At 32.6% G+C, this 22,096-nt stretch overlaps 1 protein-coding gene across 5 annotated transcripts in view; it reads right to left on the bottom strand.

The window, feature by feature from the left end:
* The window catches only part of LOC148605998 (phosphatidylinositol 4-kinase alpha-like), a 55,028-nt gene that overhangs the window by 18,688 nt on the left and 14,244 nt on the right, over nucleotides 1-22,096 (bottom strand). For 2 of the 5 annotated variants that reach the window (XM_088544472.1, XM_088544476.1), the window contains 19 exons: nucleotides 19,972-20,155; nucleotides 15,670-15,773; nucleotides 14,682-14,892; nucleotides 14,078-14,186; nucleotides 13,647-13,777; nucleotides 12,871-13,004; nucleotides 12,237-12,319; nucleotides 10,727-10,797; nucleotides 10,240-10,364; nucleotides 9,499-9,580; nucleotides 7,033-7,068; nucleotides 5,900-5,983; nucleotides 5,307-5,516; nucleotides 4,544-4,636; nucleotides 3,727-3,811; nucleotides 2,923-2,982; nucleotides 1,905-2,032; nucleotides 1,354-1,512; nucleotides 838-989 (listed from right to left, as the gene is read on the bottom strand). In XM_088544472.1, coding sequence (XP_088400598.1) covers nucleotides 838-989; nucleotides 1,354-1,512; nucleotides 1,905-2,032; nucleotides 2,923-2,982; nucleotides 3,727-3,811; nucleotides 4,544-4,636; nucleotides 5,307-5,516; nucleotides 5,900-5,983; nucleotides 7,033-7,068; nucleotides 9,499-9,580; nucleotides 10,240-10,364; nucleotides 10,727-10,797; nucleotides 12,237-12,319; nucleotides 12,871-13,004; nucleotides 13,647-13,777; nucleotides 14,078-14,186; nucleotides 14,682-14,892; nucleotides 15,670-15,773; nucleotides 19,972-20,155 — 2,241 coding nt within the window. Of the gene's footprint in view, nucleotides 1-837; nucleotides 990-1,353; nucleotides 1,513-1,904; nucleotides 2,033-2,922; nucleotides 2,983-3,726; nucleotides 3,812-4,543; nucleotides 4,637-5,306; nucleotides 5,517-5,899; nucleotides 5,984-7,032; nucleotides 7,069-9,498; nucleotides 9,581-10,239; nucleotides 10,365-10,726; nucleotides 10,798-12,236; nucleotides 12,320-12,870; nucleotides 13,005-13,646; nucleotides 13,778-14,077; nucleotides 14,187-14,681; nucleotides 14,893-15,669; nucleotides 15,774-19,971; nucleotides 20,156-21,881; nucleotides 21,900-22,096 lie in introns of all 5 variants that reach the window. The other 3 variants (XM_088544471.1, XM_088544473.1, XM_088544474.1) reach the window with 3 other exon arrangements.

Raw genomic sequence — 22,096 nt, 5'->3', positions numbered from 1 at the left:
TGAGGATGAGACAGCATCCTCTGCTGGTCGTTTTCATACTAAAATGCTTTGATTTAACTCTGAGAAATTTCTCATTTAAAGTACATTTCAAATACAACCTAGATATGTCTTTATTTTCATTATAAATTTTGTTAAACTGTTTCGAACTTTCACTAATGCCGACCAATGTTTACTCCTGTATAAAAAAAATTCCTTGACAAACCTCACACATATAGAGTTGTCTATTTTTAGAAATTTAAATGAACACATTGTTTACAATGTCTCTGATGTGTGTCTGGTCATCACATGAACTGCAATTAATTATAATTACTCAACAAAGAACAGTCATGAATTATGTATCAACAATAAAGGTCTTTTTTTCACAATTTTCACGTTATATTTGTCAATCTATAATACCACATACTAATCGTCTCAACCGCTGTTTTATTGTGCCACTGGCTTGGATTAAAGCTGGACATATCAACTAGTATCAATTTCGGCGATTGGATTAAGAATTTTCACATGTTTTCCGGACCCCCTTTCTGGGGTCCCACATGAATTTTCTGGGAGCTCAGGTACTAACATCGATATTGTTGGCAAAGATCAATGAGATTAACTTCACCGTGCTGGGTGATTTTTCACCCAGGTCGGTGGTTCTCCATACACAATTAACAACTGGAATATACAATGTCCCAGCTGGGTGGGTGTAACACTCACAATTCACGATGAAAAAAAATGACTGACACCATGTTTCACCAACTAACATGGATTTGAAACTCCGACTTGAGTGTTAGAGAAACACAAGTCGCTGAGTGTAGTTTGGTATTCCCCAATACCAACTGACAAAGATATCCTTACCTCATCCTAGGCCCCATTGCTGAGGGATGTCTTGATATCATGGGAGGATTTTTCCCTACACTGATAGACAATGATTTATTCAGTAGAGCTGTAAGGATACTGACTTGGTCATTACTACAGTACTTAGATATCTCTATCCTTTCAGCTAAAAACTGTAAAGTAATGGATAATTATGTTTTAATGTTAAAAAATTAAAATGCTAAAATCGAAGTAAGGCATATCATTATAGACAAAGACAAATGACATTAGTGATAACCATGATAAAAGTCAATTAACAAAAGCAGTGCAGGTGTCTACCCTGCCAAAATTTCTTTTTTCAGTCATGACCTTGACCTTTGATCTAATCTTTCAAAGTTGAGAGGCATCACCTTTTATACAAGCTTCTATCTGTAAGAGTTTCATGTAAATCAATTGGGGTAAACAAAGTTTTCATATAAAATTCTATTTCATGTATCATAGACCTTGATTATTGACCAACAAAATTTCTTTTACAATAATAAAAGTATAAATATTTACCTGTGTCCACAAGAGATGAGGTCCAACAATGGGAGAATTAGGACCTAGTAAATCATTCTCTGTTTTAGCCAGAGGGTCTATATCAGGTTTGTCTTCTCTAAATATACCTAATTTTTTGTCTATAGTCACCTGCCAGGCTGCAGACATCTCACAGAAAAACTGGGAATAGATTAAAGTAATCAATTACTTCCCTTTGTTGATGTTTTTGTGTCTAACCAATTGGAAACAGCAAAAGAGTTTATAAGAGTAATGACAATTAGGGAGGTTTGAGTGGGTGTGCTCATTATAAAGACGATTTTTAAAATTAGAAAAGCATCAAAACGGTCAGAAAATTCAAGCCTAAGACTTTATATCCACTTACACTCATTCTAAAGCACAAATTTGTGATTTACAATTCATCAAGGTTGTAATTCCTTCTTAAAGTGAAGCAGTTTAAATTGGTTATTTTATCAGACTTATTCCTTAATAATGTTAAAACTCCAGATCTTATTTTCATCAATTCTCATTTCATTTTTAAACAATTCTAATTATGATTTTTTTCTCCACTATACCTCAATATTAAGATCTCTCCTTGCTGCGAGGAGCCAGTCCCAGCAGGATACAGCTGCCTCCATTGTTTTACTTGTAAACTGTCGAACTGCAGTCCAACACAAAGCATGAAGTAAGTGTCGGTGGCAGTCTAGAAATTAAAACAAAAAAAAGAAATGACTCACCAACAAAATGTTTGTCCTTATTAAAGAAGTTCGTTCAGTAAGGGCAAAATTTGGCCACGAAAACAAAGTCTACATGAAGAAAATTTTATGTTGTTTCTCCAGCTCCTTAATGTATTCTATAATTGATTTTACTGGTTTATGGTCATACAGTCATATATGTCCTTCAAACTTGGCTTAGACTAGGAAAATCTGTTAAAAAGGTTGGAAAACACCAAATTTTGCACAGTTTTTCACTCTTTCAACAATGGCCACATGCATGCTGACTCTTGTGCTTCATACATTTTGTGTATAATTGTCAGTCACAACATGTGTAGAAATACCTTAAGTCAACAAATGTGTAGCCACTTTCATTCCATACAAAAACCATCTTAAAAATTGCTAAAAACTTATAAGTAAAAGGTTTTTTTGTAAAAGTCACATAAATGCATACTGTTATTTATGGAATAACATCATGAATCTCGTCAAAAACATCTTATATTCAGCATTTGTGACCATTTTACTATACTACTACTACCTAGAAATTAGCTTTAATCAAATTTTCAAAAATGCCCAAATTAAGAGGCCAAAAGGGGTCTTTACCAAACTTTCTCCTTTTGATTTCTAAGAAGGTTTGGGAAGATAAACTATGCATTGCTATCAAATTTTTTTTCTTATATAAATTGATGAGATTGAAGCCAACACCACCATATAAGAATGTAGATTTCTACCTAGAGAGCTACTAAAATCAACCCTAACTAGATTGTCACTGAGAGTGGTATGGCAGTAAACAAAGTATTTTCATTGTTTTTATTAACTGTGAGTTGAGTCTCCTAGTGAGGTTTTGTACATCTCATTTCTATATATATATATAACATACCTTTACTTGTAACAAGGAAAGCACAGACTCTGAACAGAGCTTGTATACAGGCTTCATCCTCTGTAATGGAAGGTTAAAGTGTATTGAAATATGAGATATATAATTGTACATGTTAGAGTGAAATGTATTATTTGTAAAATACATGACTAAAAGAACAGACAAACATTGTTCTGAAATATTTTGAAGTCTTTTTTTGTAAAGCATGGTTAAACATGCAACAAAACAATAGATATGAATACAAGTTGTCAGGGTACTCATTTATTAAAACTTTACAAACAATGAAATCTCAAAGTCAATGAAAGTAATTTTACATTTATTGGTACATAACAGTATTCAGTCCAGTCATATTTATTGGTACATACCAGTATTCAGTCCAGTCACATTGGGATAATTAATTGGAAAGAGTCCATAACAAAAATATTACCACAAGTACAGCAGAACATCTAAATTTAACGAGTGTGCAGAAATTGTTTTGCATGTTAAATCTTCATGCATTTTTGGCAAGAGTAATTATATCTGGTTATTCATAATAAAAAATTGATTAATTATATAGATTCTCTCCATGCTATTTTCATCATTCATTTAAAATTTTGTAATCGGCAATTGATTTTGGTGTTGTATGTAAGGGAGAAAGTCCAAAAGTGAAATTAAAAAAAAATTTATACAAGGAATAAATAAATCACTGCTATCTATATAATCATATAAGTTCACTTCAAAGTAGAATTCAATGTTTGAATGACTTTATACATCATTTGCATGTTCAGTTGAGTAAGACCGTTTTGTTACACAGGACAACAGTTCTACCTTGTTTCTTCAGTGACTTCTCCAGTTCTCCATATAACAACTGAGCCAACTGTTCATCTTTACATATCGCCTTCATTCCAGCAACCTTTACATCATAGAGAAAATTTACTTCATAGCACTGACAAATGTCTTTCAAAATGACAATAATTCAGATTAAAATTTTAAAGTGATCAGATAAACAAAACTTCAAAAATAGTAACAGTGAAATAGATTTTTGAACACAGTGAACCTCTGACATTTTTTTTTTATAACAAAAGTTGATACGTCTATGTTCACTTGGAAGAAGTCAGGAAAATCAGAAAAACTAATATGTTAACAGTATAAACTGTTGTGTTTTATTAATAAAACATTTAATAAGCATCAATCAATACAAGAATATAACCCACTGAGTTAAATGTTTAAAACAACTCCAACAATGCTACATTGTGCTAAGAATACCCCACTCAATCATTCTAGTCAAACCTAGGAAAGGGAGGCACATTACAAGTCATCATTCAAAAGCAAAATACCAAATATCTATGCTTTTCTTTTCATAAAAGCTGAGAAATCTGTTACAAAAATGCCCATCATGTACCATCTGAAAAATCATTAGTCAATCAGTAAGCAGGAAACAGAAGAGCGAGGAACCTGAAAAGAGAAAACACCACACATTTCATTGCACAAAAGCAATATACCAAATATCTAAGCATTCCCTCTCATGGAAGCTGAGAAATCTGTTACGAAAAGTATATGAAGGACAGACAGAGGGACTGACAAAATAGGTGATAGCAATATTGGAAGTATAATAAAAAACTTTAAATGATAAATGTTTACAAACCTCTCCAGTATATCTACTTCTAAGATTGAGATTAGCCATGAAGCTTGAACTATCTTTGGTAACACTGGCTGGTCTTCTTTCTAATGTGGACGACTGAAATAACAAGAATGTGAATTCTAAAACAGTACTAGCTGAAGTTTCAATGTTTGATCAAAATTGAGAGAATGTTTACAAAATGTATAAACAAAACAGCTTGTCTCTCTTTATACATACAGGGAAAATGCCCACTTTTTGAAAACCAAACCTTTGAATATAGATCTATCCATCAAAATATGTACTTTAAAACATATATGCAATGTAATACAAATCAGTATGAATACTGTTTACTTATGTGAATGATTTGCCTTAAAGCTGTTAGAAGAAAAGTTTCAGTATTATTTGCCTAAGGACAATGTCTGCCACTACCATACCATTCAAAGAATAATTTTAAAATCCATAGCTTTCCAATCTAATGCACTTAAAGTACTGTGAAAGTCCTTTAGTTCGTGGATACCAATTTTTGTACATTAGGGAAGAAACACAAGTTTATAGATTCTTGAATTTGTGGTTTGGAGGTTTTCAGTGTACACATCAAAAGAAATCTCCTTTTCATTGCGAACCGAAATTCGTGGTTTGGGTTACCCATGAAAATTGATACGCCATGAACAATAGTACTTTCACAGTAATCTTTTTTCATGGATATTCGCAATGAAGCTAGGAAAGAAACCATTTAAATATGTTAAATAATGGAAATGTAAGAAGCGAAACCTCAGTCTACACTTACTGCGAGGGGAGATGCTGTTCTATTGTATCCAGCATAGGTCTGTACACTCTCCATGGCCAGTGCTACACCACTGTGGTACTTTAGGCTCTCTCTAGAGTTCTCCACACCATGAAGATACTGAGCCAGATGGGACTTGGTTGTGTTCGGTGCCCACTTCATTGATTCTTGGAGTAATTGTTTGCTATATGCAGCAAAATCCTTCACTGTACTCTGTAATAAAATATATTTCACTTCCAAGTTTATGACAGAAAACCTTCAATTTAAAAAGAGACCAAATTGTACAGAGACAGATGAATCATTGCATGAGAAAGTTGTATTACTATAATCACGCATATAAGTCCTTCGTAGGATGAATATTCAAATTTGTTGTCCACTTTATCATTTATCAGTGGTTCTTACTGTCTGATGTTATCTGACTACTGTTGTGATACTAAAATACTGGTAATTTCCAATGACAATGTTATTTACTGTGACCTTGTTAAAAAAAAACTTTAACATTACCTCTCTGTCAGTGAGGTTATGTCGGACTCTGAATCTGTAATAGGTACCAGAAATGTAAAATTCTGGAGCTTCTTTTCTCTTTATAAACTTACCTCTCTATCAGCAAGATTATCTCTGACTCTGAATCTGAAAGGTGTACCAGGAACATCAAATTCTGGAGCTTCTTCATTGGGGTCCTACAATGAACAGACAACAAATGACTCCAATTCTTCATTTGTTTCTTTTTTTTACAATCACAGAATAAAATAACACACTGTATATGTGACTGTAAGTTATAATTAAAGCATCGCATTACTACGACATGAATGTTACATTCTCTTGATTCTTGAAAAAAAACAGCCACATTTAAAGCAAGCTTGTAATATAAGGTAATATATACATGCATAAACTACAAATCTAAATTAGAGATTGTTTTATCTAGTAAGAACTCTGAATGAATTGATGTCATATCATGTAACGTCAATAATTTACCTAATTTAACCAGAAGTTTTCTTACTACATAAACTATGGAGCTAGGCTTCCCACATTTTACTACAGAACCTGTTATCTAGTGTAAAGAAAGCCTTGTCATACTGGGCTATCATATGTAATAGGTCCTAGTTATTTGTAAAGTTGTTTTTTCCTTTTTGACAACAAAGATAAAAGTAACAATCAAGTGTAGTAAGAATATTCTACATATACAACCTGTAAAAATTCAGTATGACCATTACGCTGTTGCATGAAGTGTGAGTTGCACAAAATGGAAACAGACATCATATCTCACAACGTATGGAACCAACCAAAGATAGAATGGATATATGTTATAACATAGTACAATCTCTGCACTTGATTGGGTTCTTTAATTGATGTTCTTTGTGGAGTATTCAATCTTCCATTTATTGTGATGCATAAAATGTGTGTTTTCAGTCATCACACAACAATTCAATGGTCATACTGAATTAAGGGGTAAGATGTGCTGTAGAAAGACAAACAAATCAAGATTCTATAATCAATCAATCTTCTGATACACAATTCTTCAAAAGTTATTTCTTTTTTAAATAAGTTCATGATACATGTATTGTCTTTCAAATCTTTTTATAACTGATAGAATCTAAAATCTAAATGTTAGAACCTCAAAAAGCAATAACCTTTAAAATGAAAAAGATAAACAAACAAACAAAAAAGTAAACAACAAAACTATAAAATAACCAAAAGGACAAAACAACAGTTAAAATTTACAGATTACCTGTCCAGCAACCTGTACAGAAGGGTCACCGTCAATCTATCAATAGTTAAAAATTTACAGATTACCTGTCCAGCAACCTGTACAGAAGGGTCACCGTCAATCTATCAATAGTTAAAAATTAAAAAGACTACCTGTCCAGCAACCTGTACAGAAGGGTCACCGTCAATCTATCAACAGTTAAAAATTTACAGATTACCTGTCCAGCAACCTGTACAGAAGGGTCACCGTCAATCTATCAATAGTTAAAATTTACAGACTACCTGTCCAGCAACCTGTACAGAAGGGTCACCGTCAATCTATCAACAGTTAAAAATTTACAGATTACCTGTCCAGCAACCTGTACAGAAGGGTCACCGTCAATCTATCAATAGTTAAAAATTAAAAAGACTACCTGTCCATCAAACTGTATAGAGGGGTCACCGTCAATCTATCAACAGTTAAAAATTTACAGACTACCTGTCCAGCAACCTGTACAGAAGGGTCACTGTCAATCTATCAACAGTTAAAAATTTACAGACTACCTGTCCAGCAACCTGTACAGAAGGGTCACCGTCAATCTATCAACAGTTAAAATTTACAGACTACCTGTCCAGCAACCTGTACAGAAGGGTCACCGTCAATCTATCAACAGTTAAAATTTACAGACTACCTGTCCAGCAACCTGTACAGAAGGGTCACCGTCAATCTATCAACAGTTAAAATTTACAGACTACCTGTCCAGCAACCTGTACAGAAGGGTCACCGTCAATCTATCAATAGTTAAAAATTTACAGACTACCTGTCCAGCAACCTGTACAGAAGGGTCACCGTCAATCTATCAATAGTTAAAAATTTACAGACTACCTGTCCAGCAACCTGTACAGAAGGGTCACCGTCAATCTATCAACAGTTAAAAATTAAAAAGACTACCTGTCCATCAAACTGTATAGAGGGGTCACCGTCAATCTATCAAAATTATTTTTTCATGAAACAGAAAAATCAACTTGGTCAAAGCTAGGGAAGTTTAGGGCACACACTTCTTAGGAAACAAATAATTCATAATGACTAAACCTTCCATAAATGGTATCACCATAAAACCTTATTCATATTTAATATAACTCTTTAACATTATTGGGATAAGGGATTCTGGGGCAGGTTAGGAGTAATAAGTTTTAACTAAGCTATCACTACACCACTTCAAATTAACCATACTGTGTGAGGAGAATAATACAATATCCATAGTACTTCGGTCTTAATGTCAAGATTGTTTGCAATCTGTTAAAGTATATTCAAACAAAACTCTATTTATCAGTTATGCGTAGTGTGAAAAACATGTTCCACACTTAGTTGGAGGAATAAAATTAACTTTGATTACCTATATAACATTGAAATGATGATAAGGTAGTTATGATAATGAAATTAGGAAGATACTGTATAACTCCATCTGAAGTTCACTGAAATGACTTTTACTGATAACTGATAACACCCAAACTTTTATTGACGCATTATTTTTTTTTTCAATTATAAAATATCCTGATTGCAAGCACTCTTTACATAAAATGGCAAATATGGAGAGAAAAATGTGCACAAAACAGGTGTGTGATTAGTTCCAAAGAAAAAACAAAATCGTGTTATATATATCTTACACAAAACCATTCCTAAAATCAGTCAAAATAAAAACAATATTAACACAGATCTAAATAATGTCTATACAATAGAAGCAATTCTACAGTAAATCAAGGCAATCTAAAACACACAGTTATAAAGTAAGGCAATTTGTTCAGGAAACAATCTAAAACACACAGTTATAAAGTAAGGCAATTTGTTCAGGAAACAATCTAAAATACACAGTTATAAAGTAAGGCAATTTGTTCAGGAAACAATCTAAAACACACAGTTATAAAGTAAGGCAATTTGTTCAGGAAACAATCTAAAACACACAGTTATAAAGTCAGGCAATCATTCAGTAAGAAATCTAAAATACACAACAATATAGTCATGCTTAAACTCAGTCACTTTATTATCATGTATTTCTCATACCATTAATACATGTAGAATTACCACATACAATTAGTATGTAAAAGATTTGTGCCATGCCCTACCTTAATCTGAGATAAGGTAGGTAAAAAAAACCAGCAAACATAATACTATTCTTATATACTCGATTTTATAACTTACACTTATAACACTTACAAAGGTTATAACACTTATAATGGTTATAACACTTATAATGATACAAATCATCCTTCCATGAAAGTCCCTTAAAAATGCTTTGTTTTTTTCAAAAGGAGAATTTAAACAAGGGAAATAATTGTAATTTTGTAATTCCCTTCAGGCCACAAACCTTATAAAATAACTTAAATCTGAAAATATTCACAGCTGACAACATTAATTTTACACTCTTTGATTAGAGTTATCATGGAAGTCATGTAACTTTTATTCAGTTTTGTATTGCCCTGATCCTGTACCACACAGATAATGACCTACCACTTCTAATGAGCTGGATAACAGCTGTAGTATATCAAACATTGTGCCGAGTACTGTACCACTCCACAATAGATGGGGAAATCTGAAAATACATCATGAAATGTCATTTAAGTGGTTCAGGAATAGTTCATACAAAGTGTGATGAACAAACAAACCATCGGAAGTCCAGGACATTCTGATCACTACATACTGCCCAACTTTAGCGGGGCATATAAAAATCATATACCATAAGGTCCTGGGTATGGTTTCATAGAGAATGTCAAAATTTAGGTCTTTCGGAAGTTTTCACCAATCAAATCACTTGAAATAAAACTCAAGGATTTGAGGATAATCCCCATTTTGAGATTTTTTTTATGAAACTCAGGCTTGATCACTCAAAGCCTGGGTTTTAGTTGATACTGGTATAACTGTACTACAATCAGGTAAAATGTTGATTTTAGTAGAAAAAAAAAGATGTTATAATCAAGCTCTGTCATAATACAAAAATGGGTAGATTATTCTTGTTCCAAGCCAAGGACTCTCTAATCTATGAGAAATCTACAAGGCATATGTAGTCGTACATTAGATTAAATTGTTGATTTTTTTGTGAGAGTAAAAATCAATAAGATTTTACTGTGCACGATGTGTAAAGAGAAAAATGAATTTTTCATTGGAATCAAATTACAGCTACTTTTAAAAGAAAAAACTAAATCCAAGAGTGAAATTATAGCATCTAACTTAAATTTCGCTCCTAATTCTTACTTTTCAACAAGTCTTGATAGATGTATATCTGCTACTGTTCTGATTCTTTTATAAATGTGGTTAAATTTGACCAGTAAAAACTGAGCCAGTAAATCAAGTTCTCTCTCCTTAATCTCTGTCTTTGGCTTAAATACAAAAAAAAATCCTCATACACATAACACATTAGGAAATCAGATTAGGTAAAACGTTAAAAAAATCCTAATTTCAAATTACTACTCAACCAGATAAAGCTGTTTTTGTTCAGATAAATACATTGATTTCTGAATATACAAATATGAAATTTGTGTGATATATAAAAGAATCAAATAAACCTATCAATATGTATCCTATCAATATATAGCATGAGTCTATCAACTAATGAAGTGTTTAAAGAGATCTGGTAAAGTTGTTTCAGTGTGAGGCATTCCTTTCTGAAATGATGTGCCCATGAGCTAAATAGGTCCTTTTCCATAAATGGTTTAACATGCACTGCAATACATTAGTGTACCTTTTCACTCATGGCTACTAAAAATTTATCAAAAACTTTGTCTATAACAGCTCTGATACAAGTCCACATCCCTGAAAAAATAAAAATCTATCGAAAACTTTTCTAGAACATCTCTAATATCCCTGAAACAATAAAAGATTATCAACTATTCCCCCACGAAAAATTAGAATAGAGAGATTAATGTACATGCATTTGTAAACAGTGAATTAGCATATAATAAACCTATTTAAAACCCCTTGAAAAATATTATAATAAATCAGACCATAAAACTGATACCCATAAAGAAGATAATGATGGATAAAATTGAAAATTATTCCAATTGTTCTTTAGTACTTCTGATAAGTTCTGATTCCAGCTACTGCTACAAAGAAAGAAAGCATCAACAATCCCCTATGACAATATATTAATAAGACAAGAATAACAAGTTTTTAACATCTGGACAGAACATCACATTCCCCCTTACAAGGCCTGCTGTTATACAGGAGTTTTTAACATCTGGACAGAACATCACATTCCCCCTTACAAGGCCTGCTGTTATACAGGAGCTTTTAACATCTGGACAGAACATCACATTCCCCCTTACAAGGCCTGCTGTTATACAGGAGTTTTTAACATCTGGACAGAACATCACATTCCCCCTTACAAGGCCTGCTGTGATACAGGAGTTTTTAAGTAGCACTCCAGCTAAGGATCATGCAAAATGTGATTCATGGGTTAAAAGCCTACATATTTTTATTTTTGATATTTTGTTTGAAATGTCATAGTAAACTTAAAGTTACATGTGGTGATTCATATAACCCATGTTCATAGGAGATAAAAATTATATAGAATGCACTGAAGATTTCAAAATTAAGGGAGATAACTCTGTAAATGACACTCAAATACAATAGAATCTACTGGATTTTCAATGTTGATTATCTCCTAAGAGCAGGCAGATATGAATGAATAATTACACATTTCATAGTATAGACCCATAAAACAACTTAATTACAAAAATAAAAAATATGTAGCCTTTTTTGGGGTGTATCACTTTTTTTCAGATTTTGCATGATTCTTACAAAGACTGCTTCTTAACATCTGGACAGAACATCACATCCCTGCTTACAAGGCCTGCTGTGATACAGGAGTTTTGAACATCTGGACAGAACATCAATTCCCCGCTTACAAGGCCTGCTGTGATACAGGAGTTTTTAACATCTAGACAGAACATCACATTCCCTCTCACAAGGCCTGCTGTGATACAGGAGTTTTTAACATCTGAACAGAACATCACATTCCCTCTCACAAGGCCTGCTGTGGTACTTTATTTCCAGAGAAATAAATCAACCTGATATTTCTGTCACCTTCAAAACTACTGCTATTTCGGAATAATTTATTTGGAACCAGAATAAAACTATGTACCTGATCATAATCATAATAATAAAAAGTACTTTGTATAGATTTAACACCAAAAGCCTGATTTTATAGACAGTATTACATAAAGTCAACATAATATAAATGAGAATATTACCAGCTTTATCTTTGAATATTGTACTTTCTTCTAGATATTGGTACAGTCCCTGTACAGACTCTACTTCATTGGAATACTCCACTCTGAAATACATACATGTACATATAGGAGAATTAAATCAACCTAAATATTCAACTGAAAACTAAAGAGAAATGTATTACTACATGAACTTCTGTTTGCCATAAATAATACCAATACAACTTAAAGTATATAAAACGTTTCAGTTAAGCTCATTGAGTCCTTTTCTCATGTACCTTTATTACAATGAGTATGTTGTTATTTTGGAGGTTATTTAACTTTTTTTTCTTATTTATCTGTTTTAATGTTCAAAAACTTTGAAGAAAAATGTTACTTTAAGAAAAAGCTGTCAAGATATCAAAATTTCTCAATTTACATCAGGCTTACGATTCCTGTCAGGAAATTTCTCAAGAGAAAATTAAATATATGGACTGTAAATTTAGAAATGATTTCATGCATTAACTATTGCCATTTATGTGACAAAAGCAATTTATCTTTAATTATATTGAGAAAAATCATGCATCTATAATGCAAGTTTAAATTATTCAAAATTCAAATCAGTCATATTTTACTCCATAGAGAAAACATCCAAATGTTTTCTAAATTGACAGTATACCTCAGGCTCTCCAGTCTAAACACTGACAGTAGATATATACATTGTGTGAACTGTAACTTCTGTACCAAGTAGTATATTTCAGCATTATTATCCAACAACTGACAAATACTGTTTCTCAAATCTGATAACTCGGCCTGAAAATACAAAATATTACTGCTATTTTGAGAAATTTTCCTTTCATCTCATAGACTGGTGCTTTCTCAGCCAGGAAACAGATAATATTTCTCAACAAACTGAGGATGCAATTATCAATTACTGACATAGACATTTGAGAGATCAAAATTTCCATTAACTGTACACAACTAAATATTGTGTTCTCACTACATATACAATTTTGTACAATTTTCTTAAATAATTTGAGAGGAATTGTGGTGAAAAAAGAAAACTGACGTACAGACACAGCAAAAACATTATACCCTATATTGCGTAGAGTAAGTAAAATTAGGATAGTACTTTACACATGTTACACTATTTTTGTTTTCATTTCCTGAAATGATTTAACATGCTGTACTTCTATATGAAAGGTTTTATTTGCTTAATTTGTTTGTTTGTACATGAAGTCTATGTACAGTTAGTTAATAGATATTTAAGAGGATCTTCCACAGGTTCTGGCTAAGTGGGATGATAGAGAATTTTTTTTACAAGTTTGATATTCCATAAATTGCAAAAGAGGGGTGTGATCACACCAATCATCCCCAATACAACAGCCATGTTTGTTAACTATCCAGCTCATTCCTATTACAAGTGTAAATGAAATTCTCCAAAGTAGAACATACCTGTGTAACTGTATCATTTTTCATGGCCACATTGTACAGGAGCTCAGACCTCAGATGAGATTTAGAGATCAGTAGAGGAGATCTGACAGCTATCTCACATACTCCTTCAAACCATTCTGGAGGCCACAATGCTGTAAACACAACATACATTATTGATCATATTGTGCTAGACTTAAAAGGCATTCACTTAGTCAAATAGCTCCAATATGGAAATTGAAAGGACAAAGAACTGTAAGGCCCATATATGCCCCCTCTATTCATTTTATATGTATAGCTGTATTGTAAATGTGATTATTACAATCATACTGATAGTACTGTATTTTTCAGGAATTTTCACAAGTAAGTCAACCAATGTCATAGAGCAGAAAAAAATAACCACAAGAGAATCTGTAGATTTAACTCCGGTCATTAGGAATAAAACATCTACTTACGAGAGTCATCAACAGCAAAAGAGAAAACAACACAATACTGCCAGAAATCTATAAATAACTTATGTAGGCGGGGCTTGGGATCAGTTATCCTTGGCATGTTCCTTGTCAGCTGTAAACAAAAATATACATGATTTAGGGTAATGAAATAATGAAAGGTTTTATTGCTAAGTATCAACAACTGTACAATTGTGTTGGATATGTTTTTATTACCATTATTTTAAATAACATTTTTTACAAAATATTACTGTAACTGGATTTCATTTCTCAGCACTTGACTAGTTGCCAGCTATGCTTCAAGTAAATGCATATCAATCCTTCATTATTATAGATCCCACATACATGCATAAACAGTATTATTTCTATTAAGAAAATCTGAATCTGCCCATCTACATTAAACACCATACTGCTTCAAACCAAAATACAACAATTTTAAAAATAACAATAAATCTGTAAATGCCAAGGTGATTGTTCTGACTAGGTCAAGTTATCAAACACACGTTACAGAGCCTGTGGTGCCCTCTATCTCAAGGTTTTGTTATAACAACAAAAATTGCTGTAACAATATATATTTCAATATATATAAACAATATGTGGTGTAACTTACTACAGCAATAACAGGAATAAGTACACCAAGATTTCCCGCACTATTGGATGCCTTCATTACACCTGACACTTTCTCACTGGTACGTTTGGCTTCAAGACCCATTTGTACAAACAGTTCCAGTAGACGAACCAGTAATTCTAACTGTTCACTCTCACCCTGTATGTTGGCTGCTATGTTAGCAAACGCATTGATGACCTGAGGAGAAACTTGTCTGTGGAAATAAAACATAATCTCAATAATTAAGATGGATAATGACTTAATAAAATCAAAGACTGAAGTCTTCAGAGTCTCTAATCATCAAATGTTCTCTGTCACTGATTTTGGCTTACCTTCAACATCCAAAATGGCACGAATGCAATATGCTCTAAAACTTGGTGACTTCCACTAAAATCTTGGTTCCCTTGATATGATTGTGTACTCATTTGTAACCGTGATGACCCAAATGTTTTCAATTACATATTACATAAATTCAATGCAAACCAATCATTTCATCTTCTAATTCAAACTTCCCATTCTCATACAAGCCAAAAAACATACATAGACATTTGTATATAGAGGTACGTTGTAGCGATCTTTGAGTTGCTTATGATATTGACCAGGGAACAAGATTAGGAAGCAGATTAAACAACTGGCAATGACTATTCACAGATGTCCGGGCCTTCTAATGTACATGACCTATATGGTTTAGTAATGAACCCCTGTGCCTGAATCAGAAACTGGGCTATATTCAATGCTAACCGATCATTTCATGTAAACTTCCAATTCTCATACAAGCAAAAAACACATGTGTACGATACTTATATTTAAATCTATAAATCACTTTAACTATAATATTCAATCTTGTTTTTTTCTGTATCAATAATTACTTTTAATAAAACAGTACAATTCAAATTACTAATTGAAGGGAAACTTCATTTTTTCTATTGTTTCAGAGAACTACTTTTTTTCTATATTTATATTTCCCAGTAAATCATAAAGACATATATACCTGTAGCCTTTGATCTTTTCATCCATTACATTCTCATTGTAAGGGGCACTACTCTCCACACAGACTGTCGTAAACATCTGCATTATCTCATGGTACAGTGAAGACTGCAAAATATGCAATAAAGACATTAAGAATCTGAAACTACTGAAAATGCATGACAGAGAATCTCAGACTCCTTAGGATAAGATTACAAGTTGATATTTTACCAGACGGTGCTGGAGTTTTACCCGACGGTGCCAGAGTTTTCCTAGTCTTGCACTTTTTAGCAATATTTGATTCTTATTCTCTCTTTTAAGATTAGTTTTGTGATTAGTTTGCCAATTAATACCACTCTGCTTGTGATTAGCACGCCAATTAATTCCTTTGTTTTTACCAGAGAACAAAAAACGTTTTATTTCACAAAGGTCACGTTTTAGGATATTTCACAAGGCTAAAAATAAGAATATGATTGTCTCTTTAGTGAGAAAATGAAATTCTTTACAGAATTTCATTCAAATGGGTGTTGTAAATATTTTGTCAAAAATAACTAACCTTTCATCTCTAAGTCCAATGACCAACTTTTTACACATTTCATTTAGTACCAAAAACATACTGAACATAGGCCTATGTATTTACAGTAATTTGTATGTATAATGATCAAAAGTTGTCAATAAGAGTCTGCTTTTTACAGTACACACAAAAGCAATCAAATTAATAGTCAATTATGGATTTTTAACTCTTTGCCTGCCCTAGGGACACATATGTCCATGCAGGCAGACTGCCCTAAGGACATATATGTCTTTCCAAAGTGGTCTTCCAGGTCTTCACATTAATGGTTATTTTCTATGTATTTAAAGTCCATTTGGTAAAAAAGTTGTTGTAGAATAAAATCAAAATGTTTTTCCGAAAAAAATGATGATGTCAATATATCTATGACGTCACTACAACAAAGACGTTACATATCCTCAAGGAGCGTCTTTCTCTCGGGATATATGGGGGACGACTTGGATCCCACCTCAGACATCAGTGCAATCGAGGAGAGTAGTGATGATAATGAAGATGAGAGTGATGATGAAATTGACATTGACTTTCTATGGACCGTTAAAGATTCTAACAGCTTCAAATTTCCGTATGAAATTAGACCTTTTTCAGAATAAGGTGGACAGAGGAATGCTCCGGGTAGAAACGAAACTCCATTAGCTAATTTCAACTGGTTGTCATCGGATGAAAATGAAGATGTGATTGGTACTTTAGGGCAGGAAACAGACAGATACACTCATCAGAAAATTGCAAGCAGTTTTGAAGAGATGAAACCAAACTCGCGTTTGAAGGATTGGATCAATGTTACAGAAGAAGAGATGTCAGCTTTCCTTGGCTTATGGCTTGCCATAGGTGTTATTTGCAAACCCACAGTTGAATTGTATTGGACCAAGAACCAGAAATCTTGGCTGTATAATACACCAGAGTTCAGTAAAATTATGCACCGTGATCGATTTCAGTTCATTTTGCAGTGCCTTCATGCAAATGACAATAATTTGGTGATTCTGCGTGGAAATCAACACCATGATCCTACCCATAAAGTAAGAAGAGTTCTAGATTTGCTGAATAAAACTTTGAAGGACAATTATGATGCAGCACGGGATTTAACCGTAGATGAAATCATGGTGGGACACAAAGGAAGAGACTATACGGTTCAGTACATGCCGGCAAAGAAGGCCCATTGCTTTGGTCCAAAACTCTGGGTTCTGGCAGAGTCTGACACTGTTATACTCTTAGTATGGATATTTATGCTGGTACGTTTTCTTGAATTCCATTTCTGAAAGTGTTTTTTTTAGTTTGAAAAGACGTCTCTAATAGACATGTACATTCTTTAAGTTTATAATCATGAGGTATCATGAATTAAAAAAAGAGTTAAATTTAATTTAATTTAAATCAAACTTTTGATACATCAAATATATAATATGTAGAAATCAACTTATTAATAAACAGTAATAAAACAGTCCGTTACATTTTCTTACAATAGTGTTCCATGTAATAAAAAGGCTGTTACACATAAAAAGATGGGAAAATGCATTTGTGTGTTTTAATATGCCTTTTTAATTCCATTGGTAATGTACCAATATTTTTTAGGGAAAAGAAATATGGCTAGACAAAATAGCACACACGGAATGGGGTATGATGTTGTGATAAGTTTAGTTGAGCCTTACTATGGGAAAAATCACCCCATATTTGTAGATAATGGATTTACGAGCCCTCTTTTATGTCGCACTATGTATGAAAATTAAACTTACCTAACCGGGACAGTCAGAAACACTCAAATAGGAATTCCAAAAAGTTTCAAAAAGAAGAAAGTGGCAAAAGGTGACCATGTAGTAAGACAATCAGGACAGATTATGGCAGAGATATGGTGATAGAAAGACAGTCAACTTTTTGTCTAGTATGTATACTCCAAAGTAAGTTTTTTTTTCTTCCAATATTTATCGACAGGTAGCAAATACTGGTTAAATCAATCGCCAAATAAATTATAGTGTATGTCATAGAATTATCTTTTTTCAAATAATGTTAGTTTATGATATTTCTGATATCATCTGAAATGACTACACATAGCTGTCTTTATCCACGCAAATATATGCAGAAAGTTATAGCTCTTTCAAATTTTAGAGACTAGAAAATCGTACAAACGCAAGAGGAACAGAACATGATATACCACAAGTAATCTACATGTACAACAAACTGATTGGTGGAGTAGATTTAGCTGACCAGCAAATTACACATACGATCCAAGTATCAAGTCTGTGAAGCTCTGGAAGAAACTTCTTATTAACTTCTTGTTAAGAATAGTTGGTAAGATTTTTGAATGTGAAGTTCCGCTATTATCTGGTTAATACTTTGTCATATTTACCTTTGTTGATCTTCTTTTTTAGAAAATTTTTTCCCATCAGCTTTTCTTTTTATTAAATATATCTTTAATTAAGTTGTTCACATGTACTATTTTTGTTACATAGTCTATAACCTGTCTGTCCGTTTATTTGTTCGGAAAAGTCACCTACATCTTTAGAAAAAAAAATATATAAAATCTACACTATTTGAACAGCCGATTTTTCTTCTCGACTTCAAAGTGTTTCATTTTCTTTTTAGTGAACAGCTACATAATTTAATACCTTCAAAACAGAGGTTTTGTCAGCAAAATGAGTTGTTTAGAGTTTGCATGCAGTCTTTACCAGGAACTGATAGGGATTTAAGAAGAAAAGAACAGGAAGACCAGCCGTTCACCCCATCCCATTAAGATTGACTAAACGTCATTTTATACATTATATCCCAGGTACATGATTATTATAACACTATAATTTATGATATGAATTTCCCGTGTTCAGGCAAAATAACTATAGTTATAGATAAAATTGCGTTTTTCATTTCAAGAAACACTTTCCCCTATTATTATATATAAAACCACAAGTAGATGACTTGTTATAACTTAAAAAACTGATTTGTTCTCCATCCGTTTGTCACAACATCACTTGCCTTTCGCACCTCAAGTTTATTTTGAGTTACATGAAATATCTCAGGTTTTTTTTAAGCACGGTAGTCTGTAAAAAAAACCCAATTATACTGATGATGAACTTGGTAAAAGATCGGTCAGAAGATGCAACCAAATATCTATCGCGCTAAAATATAAACATTCCCGGTGCATGGAAATGCAGCGATTTTTAATCAGTCTGTAAAAGTTTGCCGTATGTCATATTTTATTTTAGATAAAAAAAGAAAAGTCTGTAAAGTTTGCAGTGCAAAAGTGAGAACTTGGTGCCCGGATAACCATTGTAATGCAGGACTGTGCATAGGGGAATGTTTTGAACGATTTCATACCAGAGGGGCAGTTACAGAGGAGTCAAGCAATAGAAAATCATGAACAAAATAAAAATGGCTAAATTCAGTTTCTGTTTCTTTCTTCCGTCTTTGTATGTTAGTGAAAAACACTTCACTTGATGTAAGATAAAAGCAGAAATATACAATGATCATGGTAATTGTTTTGGGTATAGATAGTTTATCCATGTAGATTACATGGTTGTCTAGAGCGTTCAATTAATTAACAATGTAACAGGTGCCTGCAACGTTTAATTAATGATGTCGTAACAAAGGAAAAGTGACGCTTGTGACGTTACCGTAAAATAACGTCACGTACGGTAAACAAACAAGTTTGAATATCTCAAAGGCAAAGGGTTAAATAATGCAAAAAAAGAAATATAAATGCAGTTCATACAATTTTGTATTAAAGATAAAGATTTAAACAGATTACCCGTACAATAAAAGTTGCGGTTAACTTACACAGCCAGCCATTATCATACACCCCATCTGATCAACAATTAGTTTGTCTAGTGATGATGGTGGACTACAGAACCTCTGTTGGAATATCTGCATGACAGAATCTGATGTTTTTGGAGTATCCTTTAATGCTACAGCAATGTGTCCCAGAGTCAGAATAGTGTTTGTTGATATCAAAGTTGACTCCCTGATAGATGATAAAGGCAATAAATGTTACAATTTATAAATCATCTCTACAAGTAAGTACTGTTAATGTTCATATCTTTGCTGTGTGATTTCATTTTTGTTTCCTATACATATTAAACTGTCAGACTTCATGTCAATTCAACTTATTAACTGGATTAAAGGGATTTTGAAAAAAAAAATAATCTATTAACAAGAACTTTTTTGAGGGGGAGGGTTCCACTCTATTTGTTTTTAGGAGGGAGGGTTCCATTCTATTTGTTTTTAGGGGGGAGGGTTCTATTCTATTTGTTTTTAGGCGGGAGGGTTCCATTCTATTTGTTTTTACGGGGAGGGTTCCATTCTATTTGTTTTTAGGGGGAGGGTTCCATTCTATTTATTTTTGCCTGATGTTGAATTTAAGGAAATACTGGCCTCATCCTCATTTATATGTATATATCAACAAACTAAACAGTGAGTACTAATTATAAGTCTTTAGAAATCAACAGAAACTAAACCTTCCCAGTCTTAATGAATTTATCAACTATTATAGGGTCAATGGTTCTCCTTCAAGTCTTAAGGCCTCAAGCATCTACTGGAACAAGCCAGTTTGTCAAACAATAAAAGTTTCATCAGAAATAATCTCCCACAAAAATATGAACATTAACAATACAAATATTAAATGTAATGTATAGTAATTATCCAGGCATTATGTTAAAGCAGGAAAAATGTAAATTAAGCAAATAAACAAAAGAGAAAACTAAATGATTATAGAAATATTTGTCATTCACAAAAACTAAAGCTTGAAAGAGAAATTAAAATTGTAGGTGACAAAAACAACAGGTATTGGTAAGTATAATTCAATGCAGGGTTATATCATTAAATTGACATGCAATTAGTAAGTATAATTCAATGCAGGGCTATATCAACAAATTCATGCTAAAATCTTTGCACCTTATTGTAGGATAGTATTGTAGGAATATATAATTCTAAGCATAAAGCAACAACTCATCTCCTTGACAGTTGTTCTTTCTTTAATATCAGAATATATTACAAAACTGTACACATACTGAAACACTTCAAAGCTAGACATATAAGTGGTTTTCTTATCATTTGTTTTTTACAAAACTTCTAAAAACAAAGCAAAGAAATAAATAAAAGCTTTTAGTAAGCTACAGGTATGGTATATAGTATACTAAGCTATAGGTATGGTACTATAGTTTACTAAGCCATCGGTATGGTACTATCAGATAATTTACTGAGCTATAGGCATGATACTACGGCAGTAATGACTCTAGACTATGATGCAGATATATACATGTATTACATGAGCAGCAACTAAATGGAAGATATTATTCTTAATCATTATGAAATATATGTATTGTCTTTAATCATGTTAGTCTAGCATAGTACATGTGTTCAGTCCAAAACCAAATGCACTGGTATTTGACTTCATTAAATAACTACTTTTACCAATAAAAACCAGTATTTTTGTTTATATGCATAATTTTTAAAAAATGGACTGTAATGTATAATATTGTCATTAATGCTCAATGATAATATTTCCTTAAAGCCCTTCACCATTATGTTATTATAATAAAAAGAGTTGAATCATCTTCATTTCCCTTAATTAAAAATAAAAAAATGTTGCTTGATGTTATAGTGGCAAGAGAGACTAGCATTGGGAATTTTTCTGGGATGATCTTTTTCACCTTTTTTATCGTTTGCTAAGCAACATATATAAAAATTACCCTTTAGTTTCATCATTTCTACATATAAAAAAAAGTTAAAATATAATGTTATTTGTAAATTTGAGGAGTTGTCACTCAAAGTAGCAGATTATGATGACCAGTATATTGTTTGCTGTAATCATGTGACTCCAGTAAATCACAAGTTCAATACATCATTAAAGAACCATAGTGAGTGCACTCACATACCCCACGCGTCCCCATGTTGTATACTCAAG

The sequence above is a fragment of the Perna viridis genome, chromosome 9 (assembly GCF_037379345.1).
Source record: "Perna viridis isolate PV_CMFRI_1.1 ecotype Kerala chromosome 9, ASM3737934v1, whole genome shotgun sequence".
Taxonomy (NCBI): Eukaryota; Metazoa; Mollusca; class Bivalvia; order Mytilida; family Mytilidae; genus Perna; species Perna viridis.
Note: the sequence above shows the minus strand (reverse complement) of the source record. Positions and strands in the feature narration are given on the sequence as shown.